General features: G+C 43.5%; 1 protein-coding gene across 4 annotated transcripts in view; it reads right to left on the bottom strand.

Moving 5' to 3' along the window:
* Positions 1–26214, bottom strand: part of TTYH3 (tweety family member 3) — a 75807-nt gene that overhangs the window by 25345 nt on the left and 24248 nt on the right. For all 4 annotated transcript variants that reach the window (XM_052772666.1, XM_052772667.1, XM_052772669.1 and 1 more), the window contains exons 2-5: positions 9772–9941; positions 2225–2336; positions 1365–1585; positions 447–542 (exon numbers count right to left, since the gene is read on the bottom strand). In XM_052772666.1, the coding sequence (XP_052628626.1) occupies positions 447–542; positions 1365–1585; positions 2225–2336; positions 9772–9941 (599 nt within the window). The remainder of the gene's footprint in view (positions 1–446; positions 543–1364; positions 1586–2224; positions 2337–9771; positions 9942–26214) is intronic.

Here is a 26214-nt window from a genome sequence, read left to right as displayed (position 1 = left end):
AGCAATGGGCACCAGTACCATTGCACCAGTACCATTGCATGGTGAGACACTGGAACAGGTTGCCCAGAGAAGTTGTGGATGCCCCTTCCCTGGAAGTGTTCAAGGCCAGGTTGGATGGGGCTTTGAGCAGCCTGGTCTAGTGAAAGGTGTCCCTGCCCATGGCAGAGGGGTTGGAACTAGATGATCTTTAAGGTCCCTTCCAACCTAAACCATTCTGTGATTCTGTTCTATTATTTTATAGCCCAAGAACCTACCTGTGAAGATCTCTCATACACAGCCCTAATCCTATCCACAGAGCTATGCTCTACAAAGTCTCTCTACATTGAGAGGCAAATTTAAGATGTTCAGTCTCAGAAGTCCTTGATATCAACTAACAGTCTAGAGGTTTAAACTAGCAGGCGCTTGCATTCAGCTGGCCTTCTTTATGCACTGTGCTTGGGACTTACCCCATAAGAATGGCCCTAGAGTTTCTAATGAGCCCAAAGAGCACCAGCAAACATATCAGGACATGGAACAGGAGCAGGCCCAGGTATCCCAGCCACCTGCAGCAAACAAAAACATAGTCTGCAAAGAACAACTGGTATATAAAAGGCGCAAATCAAGAAGCTAGTGTGACTCATGGGAAAAACGTAGCCCTTCTTTTCTTCAAGTAAAAGCCACCACTAACGATTAATCTCCAGAGAGCTCTGGATATTTGCTGGGTCTGGAGTCGATGCAGGTAAAAGCATTTACACAACACACCCAGCAAACACAGTTGTTGAGAAATGAGACTGCTAATCTTGTTCTAGTGTAAAGTTATATGCAACTGGACACCATCAGGTGAAGAAGAGGCACTGCAGCTTCTTGAACTTCCTAGACATTTGTTAGAAAATGCTTTAGTTATTTATTCCACTTGTGTGGACAGAGGTTTTCTTTTGTGGAATACAGCTGATGCAATCTTTTATTAAATATGTTTAATAAAAAGGAACGTTAGGGTGTGGTGTTAATTTACGGAACTAGTGCAGTTTTCTACTCTATTTAGTTAATGTGTCATACAACTACAACACACTTATTAGGACAAAAGAGTAGCTGTCTCTGTGGCTGTTTTTTTCCCCAGTGTTAGAACACAAGCTACAGATTTTGTACATTGAGAGTAAGTTTCCCTTCAGCTGGTAATAAACATAGTTAAGGAAAAAAGTTCTTGTCATGCATTTTGATTTAAACTGAAGGCAATTTTGCTGTAAGAAACGAATCAGCTGGGTGGGCCAAGAGCACCTGCAGTAATATATAGAGCCTTTGGTGCAGCCACCCAGAAAACACACATCATTATTGCAAAATGGGCCAAAACAGATGCTACAGCCACTACACTACGGCATGCTACACACCTGTACCAGTCATAGAGGTCAATCTGAATTGCCAGCTCCTCCAGAGACAGCTCTTCATTCTTCCAAAAGGGGATCTCAGTTGTTTGCCTGACCAGATCATCCAAGAGACCTTGCAGTTTCTGGATAACATGCAGGTAGTCTGTCTGCTTCGTGAACATCTCCTCCAGGATGAGCAAGTTTGGCTCCACTGTTTGGTTCAGGGCCACTGCGGTATCTAGTACCTATAGTTTGAGAAAGAAAAGGGCGGGGGGGGAAGAGAAAAATAATTAAAGGACCGGAAGTCAAGGAAGTAAAAGAGGATTCATTCTTACTAGCAAGTCATGGACAGCTTCCAGATTACTAGTCATCTGTCTTAAGAGGCTCAGACTGCTTACCCTTCAAAAGCAACTTATAAACACCTATAAAGCAGATTGCTTGCAAGTAGTCCTATGGTAGCTTCTCCGCTGAGCCTTTAACATATGTAGCCACATTTTGCAAACACATTTTGCAGCCATGAGGGTTGCAGTATGATACCATGAAATTAGAGATAGCAGAGGAACAACTGATTGTACTAAAACGATACATTTTACTAAGAGACTTGTCTGCTTTGGCCTGCCTCCTCTTCTGGGTGTGGAAGAGAAGCTGTTTTTAAACCCAGCAGAGAAAAGACTTCATTTAACAAGCTGTGTTTGCTTTGATATTTTTAGAAGAGCTGAAGAAATCACCACTCCATAATGGAAATTTTAGCAGATCTCTAAGTCCAGAGACTAACAAAAAATAGGAAGAGATACAGGCACAGCCAGATACAAGAGAAGAGGTGCTGAGCAAGTCTGCTCATTCCCACACTCCTCATTTGCCAGCGTGTGTCTCCTAGTGCTTACCCGGTCTTGGACACCTGCCACAGTGCGGTTTGCATGGCGTAGCGAGTACGTCAGCCGATGAATGCCGTCACTGGTCTCTCCATTCCCATAGAAGCCAACAGCAATTCCAGCACTGCAGAGAAAGCAAGCAAGAAAGGGTAGAGTTAAAGCTAAAAGGCAAGCTATATAATGCATGGCTTAACACTACAGCACCCTTGGTAGTCACATCAGCACTTTCCACTCGCCTCCCAAAGGGTAGCTGGGGTAGTCAACGCTCCTCAACATCCTCAACAACCACTAAAAAAATTCACCTGTAAACATTTGCCCATGTTTTCCACGCAGCCACTGATTCTCTGTACAGCATCCATATGCTGAACAGTGGAACACCATCCCTTCTCAATATGCATGTGTCATTTATGGTACAATAATGAAAATCTGTTAGAGAACTGTTAGAGAGTTCAGACCTAGCCATGGGCAACCAGAAATCCATCCAGCCAAGCGGCTCTCCAGTGGCTCCTGCAAGAGCTACCATTGCTATGTCAGGAGACGCATGCCTTCTCCGGACATGAAATACAGATTGTTTCATGACATTTTTTTAAAAGCAGGACACAAAGAGCTTGCATTGACTACTTGCCCATGGTGGTGGTTCCTCTAGATACATTTTCCATGCCCTCTTCTCTACACTGTGAAGTACCTATGAACATCATATATCTTGATTTATCTTCCCATTAGAGCATTTGTGTCTCACTGATTTAGAGTACTGGGAAGGAAGGCTTAATAACTTACCGGGACAACAGACTATTTATTTTTAAAGCAAGTGAATTTCAAGCTTGCAGACACAATTCAACTCCAGCTGCTTAGCAAATTACCACCTATAGGCTGATTTGCCATAACTGTCCACGTATATCAGTCCGCCCCAATTATGAAGTAAACCATATTAGCTTAAGCTTCACTTAAAGGAGGAAGATCCTGTAGATGAACTGCAGCCAGCAGATTATCCCATGCAAGTCAGCAATACCTCTTATATTACCCCATCACTGCAGGAACTCACAGTTCTTCTTCCCAAACTCATTTCTCCTAATAATAGGAGAAGAAAGAACTTGTGAAGGGGTCACACAACTAAACTCAGGGCAAACAAACATTACCCTCTAGAGCACCCAGGATCTTTTCTGGGAAGGTTCTCAAGACACCAAGGTTGTATTTGTGGTAGTGGAAAGGGAGATGGTGGTGATGGTTTCGGTGTAAATCTAAAGTTATTCTGGATGAAACAGTTTCTTCACAACAACTTTGTGCTTGGGTTATAGCACTACTTGGTTTGAAGGAGGAATAAGAGAAGAAGAAAACAAGCCAAACAACACCTTTCAGAACAAGTAAGTGTAGAGCCTTTGTTTAACAGGAAGGGTCACTAAAGGATATTAGGCATTCTTCACCAGCATCATCGGCTGGGAAATGAACCCAAGCAGGCAGGCTAGAGTGGGCTTTGTCTAAATAACTGACCCTTGCACAGATTTGCTCTGGCACATACATCAATCTGCAGTCCAAACGACCACTTCTGCTCTCACTCCTCTTCTGCAGTAAGACAGCATCCATCCTTCTTTTCCTGGGCTCATCCACTTCAGAGTGAGCAGAACAATATAGTTCACTTGGCTGCATTTCTACTTTCTCCTCATACATACAAGAAATGGAAGCAAAGATCACACACTGGAAGCAGAGCCACTATGAAAATCTGTGTCAGCCTCACACTTTTTCCAGCAATTGAATCTCTGTTAATTATAGACAGCTTGGCCCATAAAAGCCTCAGCTGAAGAGCCTTCCAGGGACAGTAGGCAGCCTACATCATATACAGAAAGAGAGGTAGTAGGTATGTAACTCTTATTATTTAGTGTTAATACAAGAATTCAGTCTCTTTCTTCATGAACACCATTCCTCAAACATTCTCCTAATGCAAATGATGCTGATAATTAAAGAGAGAAAAGCCCTCTGCATTCCTCCCTGGTTACAGCTATTATCAGAGCTTGATAACGCATGCCTAGGATGCAGGGGAGTGGAGGGGATAAAAGGAGACACAATACCCCCCTCCTCCTGAACTACAGAGACTGCAGATCCAGAGCTATGCTTAGGATAAGGCAACTCAGCATCCCATCACTGCAATCACAAACCTTGGGCTTGAAATGCCCCTTGTCTTATCAGAGCAAACAAATTCACACAGACTCTTTCACTCTCCTGAGCAGTAGCAAACTTCAATGTTTTTTTTCCTACTATAGACACCAAATAAATTCCAGAACATTCCTGACATTGAATATGCAAATCTGACCCCTTTAATGGGTGAGCAATTTTTATTCAGCCTGTTACAGCTACTAGAAGCCTTTTCTTTCAGCAAAGGCTTGGTAAGTGCCCAAAACCTGCTGCTTGGCTCTCAGTATTCCCAGCACAGTAGCACTATTTTGGTGTAAAAGACTCAGAAACAGCACTCTGAAGTAGCAGCAGTCATCTTGTCCTTAAAGATGCAGCACAGCTAGGTACATTAGCCAGTTTACTCAAAGGTACCATTTGTGAAGCGCTAGCAAATACAGGCAAGTGACTTGAAACTCATTACCCTATTCAAGGAAGAACCACCCCAGCAGCCATCCGTAGGCTTCCTATCCAGCCCTGTATGAACCACATCTTTGACTGCCCTTAACCCTCTAGGCAGAGTCACTACTCCTGAAAGAAAACACTAGAGCAACAGGAATTGGGATAAAAGCCATTTAATTCAAGTAACAAATTCCTCTATACATGCGTATCACACATTCACTGGAAACTACACATAAAGCATTAATTTATTCCATTACTGGCCAGCAAAAGCCAGATCTGCATTCATGCCCTGTGCTAGCAAGGGCCACTTACACAGCCATTCCTTCTCCTAGGAGCAAGCTGTACGGTTTTGTGGCAGTTCCCCTTTCTATCACGCTAGAGAGGGAAGGAAACCATCCCTGAAGCCCAGAAGCCCAGCAGCTGCCTGGACCCATGCTGTGACTGAGGAGGGGGCAGAGCTGAAGGGCAGGCAGCACGGGAACTGCCGGTGGGAGAAGAGGAGAGAACTGATGGTGTTTAGTTTTCTGTTTGCATGTGGCTTCATCTAAATCCAACAGTTGTTTCAAATCCCTGCCTACACACACTGGTGTTAAGTTGCTATTGTTTAAAGCAGATTTAAGGATTTGCACTAGTTTTTAACTACCTTTTATTTGATTACAGGGAAACAGAGGGGCTCCTTGTATTTAAGCGCATTCTTTTAAAGTAAAAATAGATCAACTCATCTTAACCCAACAGTGTAAATCTTTGAGGTCAGGACAAATCACATGGCTTCTTGCACAAACCCCAAGAGGCTCTGTAGCCCAAGATATAGCAGATCCATTTCCCAGTACAGGATGACAAAATCATCACCCAATGGGGAAGCCTGCATTTCTGTCACGCAGCATGGATACAAGAACAGCATTCCTGAATGACACAGCTTTTTTCCACCCTAGCACCCTCCGAAAGATACTCCAACACATTTTCAATGCTTCTATAGGAAAGTCATCTCCACTTCTGCTACTCTTGCTCCTGTCACGCCGCCCCCTCCCTAGCACGCACACACCTCTCCACACCATCCCATCCTCAATTCCTCCTCCCAAACCTACCCTTGTCAGACTCCTGTCGCTTCCACTATCCCTACCTCTCCCCGGCCTTCCTTCTCACTCATTTTTTAATAAAAATCTTAAAAAATCAATCTATCAAGCTCTTACAGACCATTTAAAGAGTTGCTCTTGCTGTTCAATACTGCATTTAAAAAGCCACTTGGCTACTCAGTCATTTTGGTTAGTTTTAGGAAACCCACTTACATTTAAGTCAAGAAAACACTGCACTCCTGAGCCTAACACTATCATCACTGGTGCACACCCACAGAAACACACTAGAGAGAGACAGTACGCTACACCAGCTCTTCAAAGAGTTATATGACATGAGACAGAAGAGCAACATGCCATGATTTCTATGTATTCCTACAGATAAAACAGTGTGATTTAAAGTACTGCAGGTTGTGTAAACACACTTCAGTATCACTTTTCAGCAAGACTCAAGATATCCAAGTCTGGAGAACAGCTTTCCTGGTGTTTGTTTGCAAGACCCACACAGGCTTAGGATATCCCTTGATAAAGAACCAGAAAAGAAAAATCAAGTGTAATTCCAGATTAGCTTGCAACATGACCTGCAAAAAAATGTTTTCTGGATTACACAAGGTATACATGAACAGCAGAGCGTTAATCTGATACAGAGAGCATATACATGCCTTCTGGTGGAGAGATCCTCCCATTGTAATATCCATGCACACACAGTGAAAACCCCTCTGGGTACTCAGTCACCAGTCTGAAAAGATGAACACTAGCCATTCACATCACATCCTTAGAAATGAATAATCTAACTACACCAAGTCATCTATAATTACAGGAACTTCATAAGGAGAGCCCTTTTTAGACTTCATGTTCTCAGGAGGAATGTTAATTTGTCTGTCTAATTACCACCTTGCACTTTCGCACCAAGGGAAAGCGCTATTACTGGCACTTGAGAAAGCAAGTTTTCACCATCTATTTGTACCCATTTCTTTCAGGTATCCTCTCTACAAAGCTTCCTACCCACCTTCAGAGCTGAGCTCCCTTCTGGGAGAGTTAGGGTCCTCTCATCCTGGTGGATGAGATGATTTATAAGACAACTCCCCATACACAGAAACCCCATCAAAATTGTTAAGGACTAGACATTAACTAAGTATTCAAGGAATAGTCTAGGCAAATCATTCCTGCAGCTTTGTGGCTAGAGCAACTGGGAAGACTCATTAGAGAGTCATTTTGTTGGAGAGCTGCTGTTAACCAGTTATGCTTTCCTGCTAGCTCAGCATTCTCCCTTTTGCTCAGCAGGAAATATCAAGTCATTAGGAAACAGTGATCCACAGCACTCAGCAGGATTCACAGTAAACAGCCCTCTGGGATTAAGTACTACCTAGATAAGCATGTACTAGGCACAGCTGGACTTAACCAGAGTTAACTAGTTCTTGACAACAGTCCACTTCACAGTACTCGGACAGACCAGACCAGCTGCTGTTTGGGACCTCTCACTGCTTCAGCATCTAAGCTATTTCTCTCCCTTTGCATACGGTGCTACAAACTGCCTCCCAGATCAGCCTACTGTCAGGCAGACATTCAGAATAGCCTTATTCCCCATCACTCTGAAACGCAACAGCATCTGCCAGTCTGGTACTTCTGTTATGTGTAACACATAGCTAGGATAGGACATATCCAGTGGACTAATCTTTAACTGTTGGTATGTAACAGGGTGGTATCTAACAGGGGCTTCCTGCTAGCACAGATTAGATTCCTTGCTTGTGGGAAGCCGTATCTGCATACCCAGCCAGATGCTGAGCACAGAGCACCAAGAGGCACTGGTTCGAGTGCACTGTCACATCCAGCTGCTGTAAGAGGGGCAGAAAACCAACATCAGCTTTGCAGGAGCGCGGCAGCACTTGGACAGCACCTTCACTCACCACGGATGGTACCAACCTGCGATTGCTCAAGCGCCCTGACTTCAGAGTGGAAATGTAAAACTTAATTTAAAAAAGTCAAGACAAATATTCATCCAATATCACTGTAGATTCAGGTAGAATCTTAGTTTTAAGGATACTCCTGCATTTAATACTTGCAAAAACAAATAGGATGCCAAGGATGAGAACCAATAGTTCAGATTTTAAGGAAGCCTAAGCAGTTCTCCAGCTTGCAGTCTTGACTGGGAGTTACATCAAGTTTACCAGAATTTATGCGCTGACCTTCCAACTTTAAATGGTCTCACACATGCTCTAGGAGATGTGCAGAATACCTCCTTCTCACCCTTTCTACAATTAAAAACAAATACAACTACCACACTCTGCAGCAGCTGTCTTGGACACATATGCTGCATAACAACAGCTAATAAGAGCCTGTAGCAGCAGCAAACTATAAATAGCATCAGCTAGAGCTTCCGTAAGAAAGGGTTAGGACCACAGTACTTTCAGTGGATTGGAATGGATGCAGCTGAAGCTCCTGAGATCACTAAAAAGAAAGGTGAATAAGGCTGAGAGTTCTTCTTTGCAAGTTGTTCTCTGGTTTGCCTTTCCATTCCAGGCACCTATTTGCAGTCAGCAAAGCACATAGAAGCTCCCTGCAAAGATGGCAATATTGGCTAGTGCACTAGCTCCCCTCCTCTGAGTCCCCGCCTCTATGGGCAAATCCATCCCCAGCTGCTAAACTCACAACATAACGTCTGCTCTGCAGTGTTTGTTCCATACTTCAGGGGTTTTCTATTCTCTTAAGTATGTGCCTCAAAAGAACAAATACACAAATGCATTAGTAGCACAATCTAGCCCTTGAACAGCTAAGCCTGGCCTTCAGGGAACATGCCCACCTCCAAAAAGATCACATACTAGATCCACCACTTATCAGCAGGTTAATACAAAAAGTGAGCCACGAGACACTGCAAAATACAATCTTCTTGTTACCTCCTTTCTGAACAGAGGACCACTCCCAAACCTGCCAGCTCTGTGGAGGGGCAACTACCACCACCTGGAGTCTTGGGCAAGAGTAGATGATGTTTGGGATTGGTAAGAAACACAGTGCTCAATCTCAGAGCACATGTCCATAGAGCTCAGAGTATTCATTCTGCCCAAGTCAAAACAAACTAAGTCCAAGGCTCCTTCCAGAAGTTTGCAGACATGTCCCTGCTTTCGGATGCCCCATCGTTAACTTTCTAGGAAATCAGATCCTCATCTGTGTTGACTGAAAAAAAAAAACCAACCCCCAAAAAAAAGTGACACCAATCAGAAAACAAACAAAATGTAAATTCTCTCCTTTTAACTTCTGCACATGTTCTCCACTAATTACTTAATTTTATTTTGTTTTCCAGCAACCCTTCTTTTCACCTCACCTCCAAAAGCTTCTATTGCTCAGTCATAACGTGAAATGTTGCTGACACTAGCACCATTACTAGCAACCCTTGGAGACGGCACATTAGTACAGATAATGAAATGCAGCAGTGTCTTACACAGGCTGCAAAAATCTGAATGTCCACTCCAGTCAAATACCAGTATTTCCAAACCCAAAAGAGTCATCTGTGCCTCTTTCTTCTTAATCTACTCTCCCACATAGTCATTCTTTTTGGACACCAGATTCTAAGAGATCTCCACCTAGACCTGATAAATATTTCAGCTCTATTCATCCTATTTAAGTGATAAGCTCCCAAGGGCACAGTGTCCTTGATTTACCACTTGCAAAGTATCAAAGAGCAGGACATTAGCTATTCCTTTTTACACTGCTCAAACCATTAGGCAGTTCAGCAAGTGGTAGAAAGGAGGAAAATACATTACAGATATTTAAAACATATATATATCTCTATATGTATATCTCAAGTGGAAAGAGGGATTACTGCCAACATTGCCTAACTACAGACACAGCATACCAAGCATGAAAACGCACGCACGGGATATGCCACCCCAAGTTACAGGGAAGATCCCTTTCAGGCATCAACCATACCTGCACACCAGGGTTGCAATGATGACACACCATGCCGTGCAGCAGCAGTCAGCATTTAGATGTTCTTCGCTCTTCCGATGGCGGCAACACAGCCAAAACGAGTAGAACAAGAGAAAGAGCAGGTCCAGAGCGAGGCAGGAGAGAGCGATGCCACCCAACAGCAACAGGGCCTGCGGAAAACAAAGACGGGCTTCACATCTTACCACGGCACAGCCATTGCATGCGAATCAGGGCCCAGATGTTTGAGGGCTCTGCAGTAAGACAGTGCTGAAGGCATACCCTGAAAACAAGTTGTTTTGTGGTTTTGGTATATTTTTAAAAAATAAACAGAAGATTTTTAGCCCCACTTTCTCCCCTCTCTGCATCCCACTCGATGAAACCACAGTCTGTACCTAAGCAGTAAAGAGCTGAGCCATTTTGTCTGTCCCAGCCTGCAAACAGCCTAAGTGCATCAGGAAGGGTTTCCTCTTTACTCCTAATCAGAGGTCAGCAGATTTAAAGCGGGGGGGGAAATAATAAATAAATAAATAGTTCAGCCAGCTGCCTCTATCTGTACAGTTCTTTAATCTTCATGAATAAATATGCAGGCTTATTCATTAGAAATCCAAGTGCATGAGTGGGTTTGAAAGGGGGTGGAATTTATTATACATGGTGAGATTGATTTTAAAAAAAATGAATCCCCATGCAATGCTTCTGTTCAAGGCAGACCTACAATAAATGCTAAACCCCTCCATATACCATCCACATACATAGGTACAACAAAGGCGGATGCTACAGACATACTGGCTTGGAGCCGTCACAAGCTGAGTTATTGTGTTATACCTATTTCTAGTCAGTCAGATGTTCCTGGGAGGAAAGGGAAGCAATAAATGTTTAACTCCATTCCAGTTTCTTTTTCAGAAAATCCTGGCTAAAACCCAAAAATGCAAACCAATTTTGTTAAATAAAATAAAATAAAAAAAGAATTTAAAAATCCATTCTAACACCAAATCCAGCCACACCTTCCCACATGAATGAATGAAGTACTTTTACCCATAAGGTTTTTTTGGGTAAACCCTTGGTAGCGGTGACAAATGCCAACTTACGAGAAATGACTTCTATATCTGGAAAGGGCCTAAGTCACCTACTGCTGCCCCAATATCGGGAAGGCAGACAGATCCGTATCAGCAAACCTAAAACAAAGGGTTTTGGTTTTTTGGTTGGGTTTTTTTGTTTGTTTGGTTTTTAATCAGTATCTCTTTTCCTCCCCATGCAGAAACTCGTTAAAGAACATTTATACGCTTCCTCCTGATTGAAACAATAACTTTCTCCTGGTCAAAGAAATGAAACAAAGAATGCTGCGATTAAAGTAAGATTCTCAACAAAACTGGTGACCGTTTCTAACAGGGTCTGGTAGTAACTTGCTCTTTGTAGGCTTCTCTTCCCCTTTTTCCCCCCTGCTCTGCTCCACAGGTACTCCCTGCTGAGTTATTATCCTGGCAAACTACACGAGCCACACAACATACTTTCCAGCCAAGCAAATATCAGTGTGTACAGACTGTAGGGCCCATCGCCATACATAACAAGATTCAGGCTAGTTAAACCCAACTGCTGCATCACAGATGCTCCACATAGCCACATGCAGTTTGCTTTCCCAGCCTTAGGAAACCCACCCAAAGCCCATCAAGTGCACTGGGATGGGGGGAGCTTACAGGTGCTGCTTTCTCAAACTAAACAGCAGAAACTCAGTCCCACTGTAGAAAGTGAACTTTGGGATCTTTAACAGAGAAGAGTGGGGGTGGAAGGGAAAAAGCCCTATCCCCCTTTCCCATGATTAAGCCAGATGGTGCGTGCACTGTTTGAGTTCCTGAGCAGAAAGGGGCCTGCAAGAGGGAAGCTGCGTTTGGAGCCCCACATTCTTCCACTTCTGAAGGCTTGCCATGTACAAGCACTCAATACTAATTTAACTAACACATTTGGCATACCAAAGCTCCTCGGGGATATTCTTTATTTTTTAAACACGTCAGGCTGCTGTAACGCAAAGATTTCCTGCACTGCTTGCCTGCACTTCTTTCTTCACACCCTCAACCTTCCTGCACATGCTAAAAGGCATTACCACTGGAAAGATGAACTCGGTTGAAAACATCTTCTCAGCAACCCTTTATCAGCCAAAAAATTCACACTGCAGCTCCAGATGTAGGGGAACAGTCCCCATTAAAATGAAGAAAAAAAAAATTAAAAAATGCCATGCAGCAAGCAACCTGAAGTTCTCACTTTGAAGGGACACTTAATATATGCTTTAATTTATGCATCTGGCCAAAAGGACTTGGCTGGCCACTACACCACGATCTGTGTTTCATTTTCCAGAGAATATTTGTTTTCCATTAATGGATATGTGCCATGACAACAAGTGAAATCATCCAGCAGAGCAGTTATTAATCTTTCTGACTGATGAGTCAGTTTAGGACCCAGAGACTGGCTGGCAGCGAAAGCTTGGTCGCAACCAAAGATATGCCTGTGCCTGCTTGTCAGGATTAAATGACAGTATTTAAAAAAGGAGGGGGGGTGAGGCTGGATAAACCCTCAGACACTCTATCCTGCAACAGTAAATCTACGACTCGGTTATCCAAGGCCACGTTATCCAGAGTAAATGTAAAATTATGCACTGGGCCTTTTGCCACAAAAGAGCATCAATTCGTCTTCAAACATTTGCTGAGCTATCAGAACCTTTATAGCAAATGATGCATGAACTGCCCTTACAGGAAAATGGAGACAACTTGGAGGAACAACATTTTACCACTGTGCTGACACTAATGGCAGAAGTGGAGACAGAGCAGTCCCTGAAAATGAGTGTAAATCCAAGTGGTATCAGCCAGACTGGCAGGAGACGAAGCTACAGTGTTAGGAAGTACTTTCAAAATGAAAGTTAATAGCAGTACACAGGGAAGTAACCACGAGCAGCATTGCTAGCTTGGGAAGGCACCATGAAACCTGAATACACTCGGTCTTGTGCAGGGATGGTGCTCGACAGCCTGCTGCAATGTTAATAGCCTTTCTCAACTCCAGCATGGTTGCCAGGATTCATGGTTTTTACTCTCTCAATGGGAGTAAGAAGCCAAAAAAGGAGCAGAAAACATCTATGTCCCCATGCATAGAGAGTGGCAGCATCACAATAAGAAACACAGGGCACAGCAAAAACACCTCCCGCAAAAATACCCGGAGGCTGGTTAGCTCTTCAACATGGTATGAGTGTACCAATAGGTCCTGATATTATACCTAAGGACATATATTTAGATCAGCCTTCAGTTAGCATGATCCTTGGTCTCCAAGACCATGCCTTATGTTACTGTGGATCAGTTAAACCACAGCCTTGTCTACTGGATGAAGAATTTCCATACAAAACAGCCGCTTTCAGCTCGCAAGTTCCAAACTGTGATTCACATCATTAGCTACCTGAATATATCTGTGGACTGTGGTCCTGGAAGGCTAATTTTAGCTGCTGAAACTGCACTTAAGGGATGTATACTCCACCCCATCCTACTTACGTAGTCAAAGAGAAGCAACATGAGAAAAGGGATATACAAGGTACATTTGAGTATATTTCCTTAGAAGGGAAAGCCTAAAAAAAGCCATGACATGCTGTAACACAGGAGGTAAAGTTGGGTCGCAGTCACATTAAGTGCCAAGATTTAGCACGGCCTTAAGTGCTGTTTGTTCATCACTTGACTGCACAGAGAAGTGTTGGCTTAGGGACCCTTCCTCACACCACCATGCCCCCCTCTGCCATAAAGGTTACTTGACGCAAGAAGTCCTGGCAGCAGAATAGGTATAGAAAGTTAATTCTGAATGCACATGGGCTCAAAATAATCCATGTGTTTATTAAGTACAAGTTTTACCAACCTCAACCTATCCAACTTCCAATTACCACATTCTTTAGACCTTAACTGTACTAACAGCAGCATGGCATAGTGAGCAGCTCTTCACATGGAATATATGACAGCTATTTCTAGATAGCACTGCTATTTTACTACTAGTTAGAAAGTCCACTAAAACTTCATTAAGAAACTTGAGAGCAAAGCTGAAGCCCACAAGTGGTTCCTGAAAAGCATGCAGCTTTGCTTTTAGTCTTCCATCAATAATTTTAAAGTTATTTCATCTTAAAACTTCATAATTTCAATCCACAGGACAAAATAGCTACAGCTTTTGAGCATCTCAACAACACAGCTGTCTTAATCATTGCCACATTGAGAACTGTTTATAGTTTTACCTTAAAGTTAGCTTTTGCCAAAAGAAAGCCTTCCACTGAATCTGCAACTAATGTTCCTTCTGGATTTCCATGCAGAGACTTGAGATTGTGATAATAAAACAGAGAGAAGAGGTTAAAGGAGTGTGGGAAGAGAAAAACGTTCACCCAGAAGAACAAATGAAGCAAACTGGGCTGCTGCCAAAGGAGCACTCATCTCTCTTTATTCCATGAAGGACGGAAGTCTTCTTAGCAAGAAAAGAAACTGCTGTGGGATAGTGTCATGCCTACACTACTTCCTACACTGGTTTTTTGCAGACTTCAGGACATCTCTTAGAAGCTGACATACTCAGAGATGATAAGTAACTATGTCCCACCAAACCGATTTTTTTTGTAATGCTGGGAACATGAGGAACACTCTCTGACCCCCTCCATCAACTTGTTCTGAACATGCTGTGTGTTCAGAAACTAGATTTTCATTTCTGAAAAATGCTGTACGTGGTGTTTGTTGAGATACTTAAGTGTCTCAGGATGTCATTCATCCCGCAGCCTCTACAGAAGGATGCAGGCTTTGGTAGGGAATGCAGCCAACCATGTATTGGCAAATGTAATGTGGGGGGAGGATGTGGAAACCACTGCTGATCTCAGCACTAAACCATCCATATCTCCTCTGCCTGGGGCACAGGCCTCCCCAGGCCAATTACTGTACTCAACACAGTAGAGGAGCAAGGCTGGGCAGGAAATGTGCTGTGGAAGAGGCTTTTCCCACGGTACTGAGATGTATTCTCCTTCGTGAGGGATCCCTCAGCAGCTTGGAAGAGCACCATGGAAACACAGGACAGGTTCCCCTGTCTCATCTCCTTATACAGACATCTCCCAGAGAAAGCACGCTGTTAAGGGAGTGCAGTAGATTTTTTTTATATATATTTAGGGCAAGTCCACACTGGAGCAAGCAATGTAGGCCAACACTTTGCCTTTAGCTTTCTTTGGCTATTGGCTTTCCTTTCTGGAAAAGATAAAATGCCAAGGATTATGTCATGGTTTGTTTTTTTTTAATCACCTTAAGACAATACAGCAAACACATTAGAATAAAACAGATCTACAGTTGAAATATCTCCTAGCATGACTGGATAGCTCAAATCTATTTAACTAAGTTGGTTCAATAAACAGGCTAGCTTCCTCAACACTGAGAAGCTACCTACACAGGCAAGGGCATTCCACAGTTAATTGGCATTAGAGCTGTGAACTAAACCCACTTTAATTACAAATGAGTGTTCACACAGGGTTTTAATGTAGTTTAACTAGAATGGCCTTAATTCAGTGTAGTTTAATTCACTTTAGTGCATTTAAAGTGGTTTAATCTGCTTTGAATTTATTCCTCCAGTTAATTCAGATTAATTTCTCAAGTGCCCTTGTGCAGGCAATGCCTGAGAACAAGGCTAGGTTGATTAAAGATTCATCATCATTTCCTCCATACTAACATTCTGACCCCTTATTTCATAATTAAAGGCTTTCAACACTGCCTTTATATTTGGTCCAATTCACAGAAGCCACTAGTATGGAGACTGAAAAGAAACAACCTTGCTGATACTTGGTTTATTGCAGTAACCAACAAGCAATACAACCATCACCAGAGTTTTGAGAGCTGTGGTTAAACAATATATAGAGCACAGGTATGTCTGCACACCTCAACTTCCACTCGTTACATGGGGGCAGGTGCTAGAATTCATCAGAGCATCTCATATCACAAACCAGAGAGATGAAAAGCACCAAGTAGAAAGGATTTGCTTAACAATTGGGTTGGATTTTTTTTCTGCCCATGAATGCAGATCTAAGCCATGCTAATCAGCAGTGAACACTGGAGTCCTATTGGGTTGAAGTCAAATAACAATCCATTTATTCCCTTAGCTGTTACCAACTCAGCAATCTCCATCTTACACAGCAAGGAAACATTCCCAGAGGTAAGGGGGTCCTCTAAATGGGATGTTCTTATCCCTAGTTTCTCCATAATGCTGGCTGAAAGCCTCTATGCACTACAGCGATGAAAAGAATGAGACACTCACCAAATTCAGTTTCCACTGACAGGTCCCCACAGACTAAATCTTTATTAAATGAGGCTTAGCTCAGAACTGGCAGCTTGTCAAATGAGCATTCTCACTGAAAAGGCGGATTTCCTTTCTGGGGATTCTGCAAATTCCCTTGCAGGGCTCTAAAAAAACCACCACTGATGCATCAGTGTTCATGCAGGTCTTTGCCCCAAATCCCAGACCAGCAAAACGCATAAGGAATCCTCTTGGGAACGGGCCTTCAGCTTTAGAAGTTTACTCCTTCCTAGCATTCCCAGTTGGACAAAGTTAAAACCATTAGTTAACTTTGTTTAAAGGCAAGAATCAGATAAGTATTTGGAATATTGAGGCAAAGGGCACCAAAAGGATAGATGGAAGAATCTGGTGGGTCTCCTGCACCATTCCCATCCATGCTCAGCTTGCCCAGCTCACCTATGGCAGATCTGCACAATTTCACCAGACAGTCCTTTCCCACAACAGATAAGCTCACACATTCCCACCCGACAGCAGCTCCTCTACTCGAGGTCTTTTAGAAGCAGCTTTATTTCCGTGGTTAGAAAGCTGTATCATACATTAAAGTCTTAAAACACAATCTCCTTGCAAGGTAATTTTCCAGCAAACTGGATAATGGAAAAAACCCCCATGCTATAAAGGAAGTATGAATTTAATGCTCCTACAACTCAGGGATAAGCAAGCACTGCCTGCGTTACCTGGCTCAAGCCCAAGTGCTGTATAAATTCCCATGCCAAGACAATTCCCCATCCCCAGCTCTGCAGCAGGAGCTCAGCTATGCTCCTGCTGGCCTGGAACTCCCTGAAGGCAAGACGTGGCACTGCCAAGCTGCCTGTTGCACGCAGGCAGGGACCTGGGCACACTTGCACAGCCCAGCACGTGAACTAGGCAGCACTGGTGTATTGGGGGGGGGGGGGGGAGTCAGGAAATGCTTAGGCCTGAAGCCCAGTGACTTAATCCAATTTCCATCCTTTTTCCCTTCCCCCTCCGACATCGTGGGCTCTCAGAGACAATACATTTCATTTAGAGGGGGGAAAAAAACGCCCAAAAAACTCGCTCCTATGTGCCTATCCTTACACACTATCAAGCAAAGCGCTGGGACACTACATTTTTTTTTATCTATGCTGACCATGCAAGCTCTGGAGTGGACACCAACCTCAAGGATTTTCTTTCAAGACTCCAGCTGTAAGAGTCTGTGCTTTACTGCAGGCTACCTGCTTTTTAGCTGTTGCTGTTCCTTATTAGGTATGGTTTGAAACCCAAATATTCATACTGCTCCTGTGAATTTCAAGAGTTCTCCAGGAAGATACAGTCTTTCAGTAGAGGTGATTACATGCATCGTCTACAAGTCTCCTGTTCCTCTGTAGGACCTAAACCCTGTCCTTTCCAGGACTGGATAGGTAACGACATGGCACGGGTTAAGATTAAATGCCATATTTAGGCTCACAGCAGCATCTTGATCTTCTTAATCATCTCCTCTTTAAACCAGCCAACCAAATCTGAAAATATCAGCCACTACAGTTTGAAGACACTGAGCTCAACCCTCAGCTCTGATGTCCAGAGCAGAAAAGGCCTGGCAGGGAGATCACTGCAAGCTGCATACACCATACAGTACCCTCTTAGCAGGCAGCCATCAGTCTGCTTTGAGAGAGGCTTTCACATGCCATTCCTATTTGGAAGAGGATAAACAAGGCATTGGGGAGGGAGGGGAAGGAGAGCGGAAATGAGCAGAACCACCCCTAAGTGGAACAGAAAACAAAAACTTGTCCCAGTTGTGGAAACTTTCCCCAAAGGAACATCAACTCATCAACAGGATTAGCCCATCCCATCATCAGGGATGGCAACTTTTTCATAAGCATGACCACTGTAGATAATGCGGTTCTGCTCGCTTCTGCCATTATTTTGGACTTGCTGGTTTGGCCTCAGTGACGCAGCATCACATCACTTGTGTTAGTTAAGAAGTCTTGCTGGGCAAAGAAGATTTGTTTGAATTTCTTAGCAGCGTACGCATTCAGTTGCATAGGACACAAGCACAGACATCCAGCAGAAGCATTCTTCCTCTCACTATACTTTCCTGGCATCTTCTCTATGCAGCTCGTGACTTGCAGACATATCAAAGCAGCTGAGAGGAAAACAGTTTGAGTATGGCCACTTCCTGTCTACACCAAGTGATAAAAAACCCACACTGAGTTTCCAAATTTGTCTCCAAAATTTCCACATGAAAAGTTCATTTTAAGAGAAGATATTTTTAACCACCACACTTGGACCAAAGTGATTCTGGAAAGCCAGGGCAGGCTGCCTTTCACAGGTTTCCATTACAGGACCATGCACGGCACCTCATTCCCTTCGCAACATCACTGCAACCTTCCACCACCAAGTAATTTTGGTGGGACTGTAACCAGGGTATGGTCAGGCTCGCTGATCGGGCCCAAACAGGTAGGGAAGCTCATTCACTTTGGGGAGAAGCGCAACAACAGGACTAACAGAAGTAGCAACTTTACCTCAGTCCCCAAGCACTGTGTGCAAATAACATACTCCAAGGTCTACTGAGACCTACCAAGCTCATTTTTAAGGAGACTATTCAGGGTAGAGCAATGATTTATGGCAAGACCCGTAACTGATCTGCAAAGAACATTAATCACAGCTCCCCCCCTGCTTTTTTTTAAAAATCAGCTCTACCTGGAAACAAAGGATTAGTACTCTTTACCATCGGAAGGATTATGAAAGTGTCCTGACTGTACCACAGGAACACACAAAGTATGGAGAAGCCCAAGAGAGATGAAAAAATTCAGGACAAATGTAGAAAACGTGATCATCGCTGGGCCAACGGGGTTGTGTCCTTGAATCATTTGCAGATCAATGTCTTGCCCAGAAAATTCTTAATGGCAACATCTCTGCAGGCACCATTTTAATCCCATTTATGTCTTAGAAGGTTTTGTGCCATGCATCTACTGCTGCACACTATAAACTCAAGCATAACATTGCTGCACTGAACCACAAAAGCGATGCAGAATAATTTGAGAGAGAGTCCAAATTGGAACGGAAACTCCAACGTCAAATTGTTACTAATGTTAGACTTGAAAGGCAACTTAAAAGTGCTTGCTAACATTTTTACAACTTGTTTCGTATCATTAGCACCAGGAAGAGGTCTTCTTCTAAACAGCGGCCATTAGGAAAATGCTTAAGCCACAGTAAGAAGCTCTAGCGTACACTTTGGCATTTGAAGGCACCTGAGTTTAAAAAAATAATAATAATTAATTAGGAGGAAAAGAAAGACTTTCTGGCTAAGATAACAAATCCACCGCAAATGGCTTCATAAACTGCTTCTATTAGCAGTGAATGGACAGTAAGGTAAATTGCTATAATTGGCCTTCTGCATTTATACATCAGTGACAGGAATGGGCGAGATTGGTGCTACTCAGGTGTCTTTAACATGGAGATCCACGTCCAGTTTGTGCTCAGTTTGCAACCTGAAGTCAATCTTCAGAATCAAGAGTGAGAAGTTTAGAACAACAAGAAAAAAACAACAAAAATAAAAACAGGGCACTGCATTTCCATTTTTATTTACTCCATTCAGCTTCACTGGCATTTGTCTACACAACTGAAGCAGGCCAAATGGCTGTTTACACAGCAAAAACTTAGTGTAGTTCATAATACACATTAAGCCTACTACAGGGTGAGAGAAATAGCACTCTTGGTTACATTAGCAAATTACATTGGTCTAGCTGCCCTGATGGCTGACCTCTGGGAGGGGATAAAGAGCAAAATCAAAAGGCAAACTGCCCTACATCTTTAAAAAGTCACAGCCCATTGTGCTACAGCTAGCAGTCCATATGACATCTTCCTTAAAATAATTTGTATTTGAAGTTAGCTTCAATGCAGTACGTCAGTCATGTGGAGAGGCCGCAAAGAACTGGAAAGGGGCAATATCCCATAGGGATAGCTTCTGTAAGTTGGGGAAGGAGGAACACAGACCTCTGACCCATCTATTGACTGTGGACCTGAACTGACCTCCTTGTACAAACAATGCAAACATGTCATTTAACTGTCGGAGACAAACAAGTGCCATGCTTCTCACCATAAATTCACTCCAAACTGCCTCTTTGAAGACTACTACGGTTGGGGTTTAAAAAAGAAAAAAAAAAAAAAGAAAAAAAAAAAAGAGGAAATCTCTTTCTTCAACTTAAAGCTGTACATTTCCCTCCCCCAAAAGAGGCACATTCATGTGCAGGAAACAATTCCACATCAAGTCTCCTTGGTTTTATTTTGGGGTTTTTTTGAGTTGGGTTTTTTTTTCCTTTTCTTTCTTTAAAGAAGAAGAAAAAAAAAGCTCTCAAAAAAACCCTCAGAGACAAAGACAACCAATATTCAACTATTGAGAACCTTCAAACCCAGGGAAAAAAAAATACCATAGAGAGACTAACAGAGGAAGCAGATCAAAAAACTATCCAAGCTAGCCAAGACCCACCACAGTCACAGCTGGAGCCTGTGTTTCTGCACCACTGACAAGACTGGGAGCGTCATTAACCACTTCTCTGCTCAGCATTGCAGCCTGCGCAAGGGAAGCTACAGAGCTAAGAAAGGCCTCATGCAGGCTCCTCGCCAAATTCGAGAAGGGATTAGGGCCTCCGGCAGCTATACTGAAGGGAAATACAATTTGAATAGAGATGCTTTCTTTACAGCTTTCCCCATTAAGCAGTGCAGAGCTGCAGATGGCCCTCTCAGCAGCCGGGGTAAAGTCAGATGCTGCCCCCTCAAGAGCAGCATTCTGGCAAGTGGTCACAGCCTTACCCCTCCACTTCTGCTGCCCAGCCATCAGGCGGATAAAAAAGGGGAGCACATGCTTCTTAAATTCACTTCCTGAATGCCATTCATGAGAACAGGGAAACAGCTAACAGTAGATGTGCATATAGATTGAAAAACCTTACAGTTACAAGTCAAATATGGTGCCACAACATGTATTTACAGAGGGCATCCCGCTTTGCAGCTTTGGGTCTCAGCAGCTCTTCTCAAAGTTTCTCCATTCCCCCATGAGGTCAGGGGAAGAGGGGAAACTCTCTCCTTTCAACTAAGCAAAGCTGTTCAACTCTCTTAGGGCTCGTCTCCCTGCAAGGCTGAAAGTTGTTACAGACCACTGGCCTAAAAAATTTAAAGTACTGGGTTTATATCATGTATTTAGGGACAAATACACCTCACTTTTAGCTTCCTTTAGCACCAAGTTGTGGGAATACATAGGACATGGGGCTATTTTGCTGTAATAGCAGTTACATTGGTTAAAAGCAGCATGTGTTTGCCCCACTGTGTCCTAGCAGGATTTTTCATTAGCCGCTCTGCTTTCCCAAGACAGACACATGATTTGCACTAGAAATCAATGCACTTTATAGGTATAAACTAATATGCACACAGCCCTCCTTCAGAGATCCTATATCCTGCTCGTGAGATCAGTGCTGGTAGGATTCCTTGAGCTCCTGCACAGGTACTCATTCATTCATCAATTCTTCTGAACTGCATCTTGAAATTGATTTTTCAGGAAAGTTCCCAGAGCTCTCTTAGAGGTTCTGCCTACACTCATGTCATGGCTATATTTAAAGAAGGAATCCCACTAAAGTGGTTTATAACACGCTCTGGCAGTATAGACAGAGCTAAATCCTATTAAGCTACTTAAGTTGCTTTCCCCCTCTAAAGTCATCTGTCAAATGCTAGCCCTACACATAGCAGCCTACTATCAAACTAGCTTATCGAGAGTCATGCTTAAAACACCAAACAAAACAAAAAAATTCAATCATCACATTCTCTTCCACACATGAGGAAGAGAAACTGGGGCAGTGTGCTGCTCCAGTAACCTCCTGGGATCCCAGAGGGTGGAGAATGCTGGTGATTAGCTTTTCATTACAGTTAAGATTGTAACCTACTTGCACACCACTGGACTTTAATAAAGATAAAATAAGAATTACTTTCTTTACATGTTTGTCTTGACTATTTTGAAAGGAAAATATGGAGAATATGTGAATGTAAGGCATACTTTTTAAATAGAGATCACGCTAACGGGGGGTGGGGGTAACTGGGAAAACAAAGCACCGTTCAGCCTTAACTTAGCACCCCACAGAGAAGGGGGAAAGCAGCATTCATAGTCATCGCCTTTCCTGGTAACTTGAAAATTGGCATCACAGCATCCTGAAAGATTAATTCCCATAAATGTTAAATGTCCACATTTAAAGCTCCAGTTTTATAGCATTCACTCCACTAAGTCAACATGTTACTGCTACGGTATTTCAGAGACAAACCTCAATTTCACAGATTCCATAAAAATAGTAGAAGACAATAGGCTGGAAAAGACCTCTGGAGGTCACTGCAGTGCAACCTGCTGCTAAAAGTAGGGCTAATTTAATAGATGGGGTTGCTTAGAGCCTTGCCCAGGCAAGTTTCAAGTGTCTCTAAGGCTAGAGTTTCCAAGGCTTCCCTCAGTCCCTGCTCCAGCACTATAAAGAAGAATGTTCATAAGTGATTGCACCCAAGTGCCATTTCCCTTTGCAACCTGTGGTTGTTGTCACTTGTCCTTTTGCTGGGCGCCTCTGAGAAGAGCCCGGTGCCGTCTTCTCCAAGTCCCTCCTTCAAGTATGCGAAGGCTGCTCATAGATCTGTCCTTTTGCCTTCTCCTCTCCAGGCTGAAGGGTCCTAAGCCTCCCAGCCTCTCTTCACAGGTCAGGCCCTAACCATCTCAGTGGTCTTCCCTTAGGCATGCTCCAGTTAGTCAACATCTCTCCTGCACTGGAGGCCCCAAATCATTATGCAGTTACACAGCATTTACGCTGGCACACATAACAGGCGGAGAGCCCATGCACATAAAATTGCTGATGACCCATTTTAAGGCTATTTTCAGCTTGCTTAGAGGGCTAGGCAAAGCACAAGCCTTCAGAGCTCAGGTCTGCCTCCCGCTGCATGACCTGCCCTACCTGATATGGTCACAAAGCACCAAAAGGTGACAGATCTCCCCCAACGCTGAACAGCACGGACAGTAGCTCCGTGGGCATGAGAAATGCAGCCAGTACCATTCAAGACCAAGCGAGACACTCAACAGCATGGATGTTATTCCTCAAAACAACAAAATGAGACAGCCAAGGGGGGAGGAAAGAAGAGGTAAGGAAGGAAAAAAAAGCAGCAATAGAGAAGTTACACGGTTCAGACTGAAAACAAGGCACCTCGGGAGTTATTCGGCGAGCCCAACTGCACGGATGCTCGTGCATCCCATTGGCTGCTGCCTTCCAGAATTGCACAGCAACCAGCCTGGGAGGTGGGAGGCTGCCAGCACGCATGAGAGCTCCCTGCTCAACCCCTCCTCTGCATCCCCACAGCCCAGCCTGACAAGCACCAACACTGCTCCAGCTCCCCAGCTAATTGCAATATTGATCGCTCTTCCCCACCAGAGGTCAATCAGGGAGAGACAGCCAAAGGAGGCAGGACCTCAGTTTAACAAATGACAGGGTTGATGCAGAGCAGCCACACCAGGTTATTTCAACAAAAGCAGTATAGGATGATCCCACGTTCTACCTCAGTCCACAGCTCAGGTTTTCCTTGGCGAGCAGGAAGACAGTACTGCAGAAATAAGGATGGGGTGGACGGGAAGGGGTAAGATGCGCAGTTGTGCTCGTGTCTGACGCAGGTCAGAGAAGTGCTGACACCCAAAAGGTATTAATACTCTTCAAAGGCAGCACTGCATAGCATGAGTGCCGCTCTTGTAGGTGTTCCACTCCATTAATTCACGAAAGTGAGGGAGGAAACGGTCACAACAGAGAAAGCTACCCAGCCTCAGCTTCCCTATGAAAAGGGCTCCAGTCCCAGGGTCCTAGACCACACTGACATTTACAGAAGATCAGAGCTTCTCACAGAAGGACAAGCAGGAAAGAGTACAGAAACTGCCGTAACGTGGAAAAGCAACTGATCCAGCTGTTGGGCTTACCACCACTGCAGCCACAAAACAGATCATGAAGTGTGCCACGGATGCGGAGGAGGAAAACTAGTTCTAGTGCCTCAGCACAACAGCTCACAGCAGGAGAGCTTGTTACAGCTTTCCTCTAGGACAACTACCTAAACCAAATCACCATTAGATGTGAGCAAAAATTAATCTGAGACACACACACACACAAAAAAAAAAAGGTTGCAACTGGATAAAGAACACAATGGTTTGCAGGCTGCAGCACAAGAAAGGCCTGGAATTCTTTCCATCCAGACTCAAAATCATTATCTCCCAGAAGCACTCAGAGTTAAAGCCAAGTGAAGGATACCCTGAACTCCTCTGCCCCACTTCCCAGTATGCACAGGAGAAGTTAAGTTTTCTGAGCAGTCATTACTGATCAGGTGCATCTTTGCAGACAGCATCTGGTCACACAGTGCTGACTCTCAGCTCAGAAAAGCAGAGCTAATAGAAGGAAGAAGGCTGAAAACTGAACAGCAAAACAAACAGCCCAACTTCTATCATTTTTGAAAGCAAGCAAATCAAAATTCTCTGTTGTTACAATCCCTAGTTGGCCCCTGAAAACAAAACCAAAGACCATGGCAAGGTCTTAGGGCAGCATAGTGAATGTACTAAGAGCGTGACAAGTTAATGCTGGCTACTACTGAGGCCCATACAAGATCCCAGGTAAGCTAAAAGCATGTGGCGGGGGAAAATGACAGAATTTTGCGACAGGGACAAGGTATTTTAGAACACAGGCATATACATACAGCTTCTCTAGCTTTTTTCAATGGTCCAGCTGCTACAAGCCCAGGAGTCCCATCACATACAACACTGTCACCTTCACCTCTTCACTGGCAAAGAAAACTGTGTTAGAGGGTAGAGAAGCATTAGCATCTCTCCCTTTTGCCATTGCACAACTGTAATTACAGCAATTGCTTATGCAGCCTCTAACAGCTACCTGCTTCCCACTATTTATAAACCAAAAGTCAAACCACTGCAGAAACAACTGTGTTTTATGTTAGTGCCTCCCCTAAATTGCCTGCCCCTCAGCTGATCAAACTGCACTGAAGCAGATGAGAAGCACTAGCATGAAGTTAAATAGATAAGCTTGGCTCCTGATGACCAAACTCTGCACTGAAATAGGAGGCCCTGAAGCAATCCGTGCTGCCAGCCCTGTTGGGGATAGAGCAAAGAGCAGATTTAATATCTTAAAGACAAAAACCACAGATTCCCTGCACACACACATACACACGCCCATTTCTGCTACAGTCATCTGAAACGGAGAAAAACCTCCAAGAAATACAGCACCTTCCCCATACACTTTCATGTCAGAGAGAACTGGTAGATCCTGCCAGCATACTCAGTACTAAAACATTTTTAAAGTTTTTAGGGACTGCAAGTACAAATTCATCTGAAAATCTGTCACATCTTTTGTTAGTTCCCTTGAGTGAGTTGCAGCAAAACTAGTTGTAAAGACATTTGATAAGCAGACAGCTAAAGATTAGATTTCTGCATTATTCGGCAGTAGCCAAAAAGGTTCATAATCATTTATATGGGCATAGTTCTCAAGCTTATAAATTACTGTTATTTCTGCATCAACTTGCTTTTACTTCAACAAAAAAAAGAGGTAAAAAACATAGTTTTAACGAGTAAGATCTCCCCAGTATTGACAAAGTACTACTTTCCCCATTAACAGCTGCTGCTATATCTGAAGGCGTCAGATTTTTTTTTTTTTTCTTTCTCTCTTCTCCAGCATCACCACTGGACATTTAGCAACAGAAGAAAAACAAGAACACCAACATGAAAAGTTGGGACAATTCAGCACTGTGATGGGTAGGCTGGCTCTCACTGGGCTCAAGCAATCACTCAACATGCCACTGGTGCAGTCTCTGAGCTGTAGGCAATGCCACATTTACTGAAACAGAGCCAGGAAATGAAGGAAACAGTAGGCTGCATAGCTGTTTCTAAAACTTGTCTTTTACCCCATCCACAGGGGGAAGATATCACAGTTTTCCTCCATTTTCCTCTCATCTTACAAAAAGCCTATAAATCCCTATGTCCTCAAATGAGAGTCTGACTTTGATATCCACTACATAAATATTAAGATGTGTTGTTTAAGCAAGCTATCCAGAGGTCATCATCTGTCCAATCTGACCTGCTAGAGCAACGAAGCACAGCGGACACAACTC

Source organism: Harpia harpyja, chromosome 21 (genome assembly GCF_026419915.1).
Source record: "Harpia harpyja isolate bHarHar1 chromosome 21, bHarHar1 primary haplotype, whole genome shotgun sequence".
NCBI classification, from domain to species: Eukaryota; Metazoa; Chordata; class Aves; order Accipitriformes; family Accipitridae; genus Harpia; species Harpia harpyja.
Note: the sequence above shows the minus strand (reverse complement) of the source record. Positions and strands in the feature narration are given on the sequence as shown.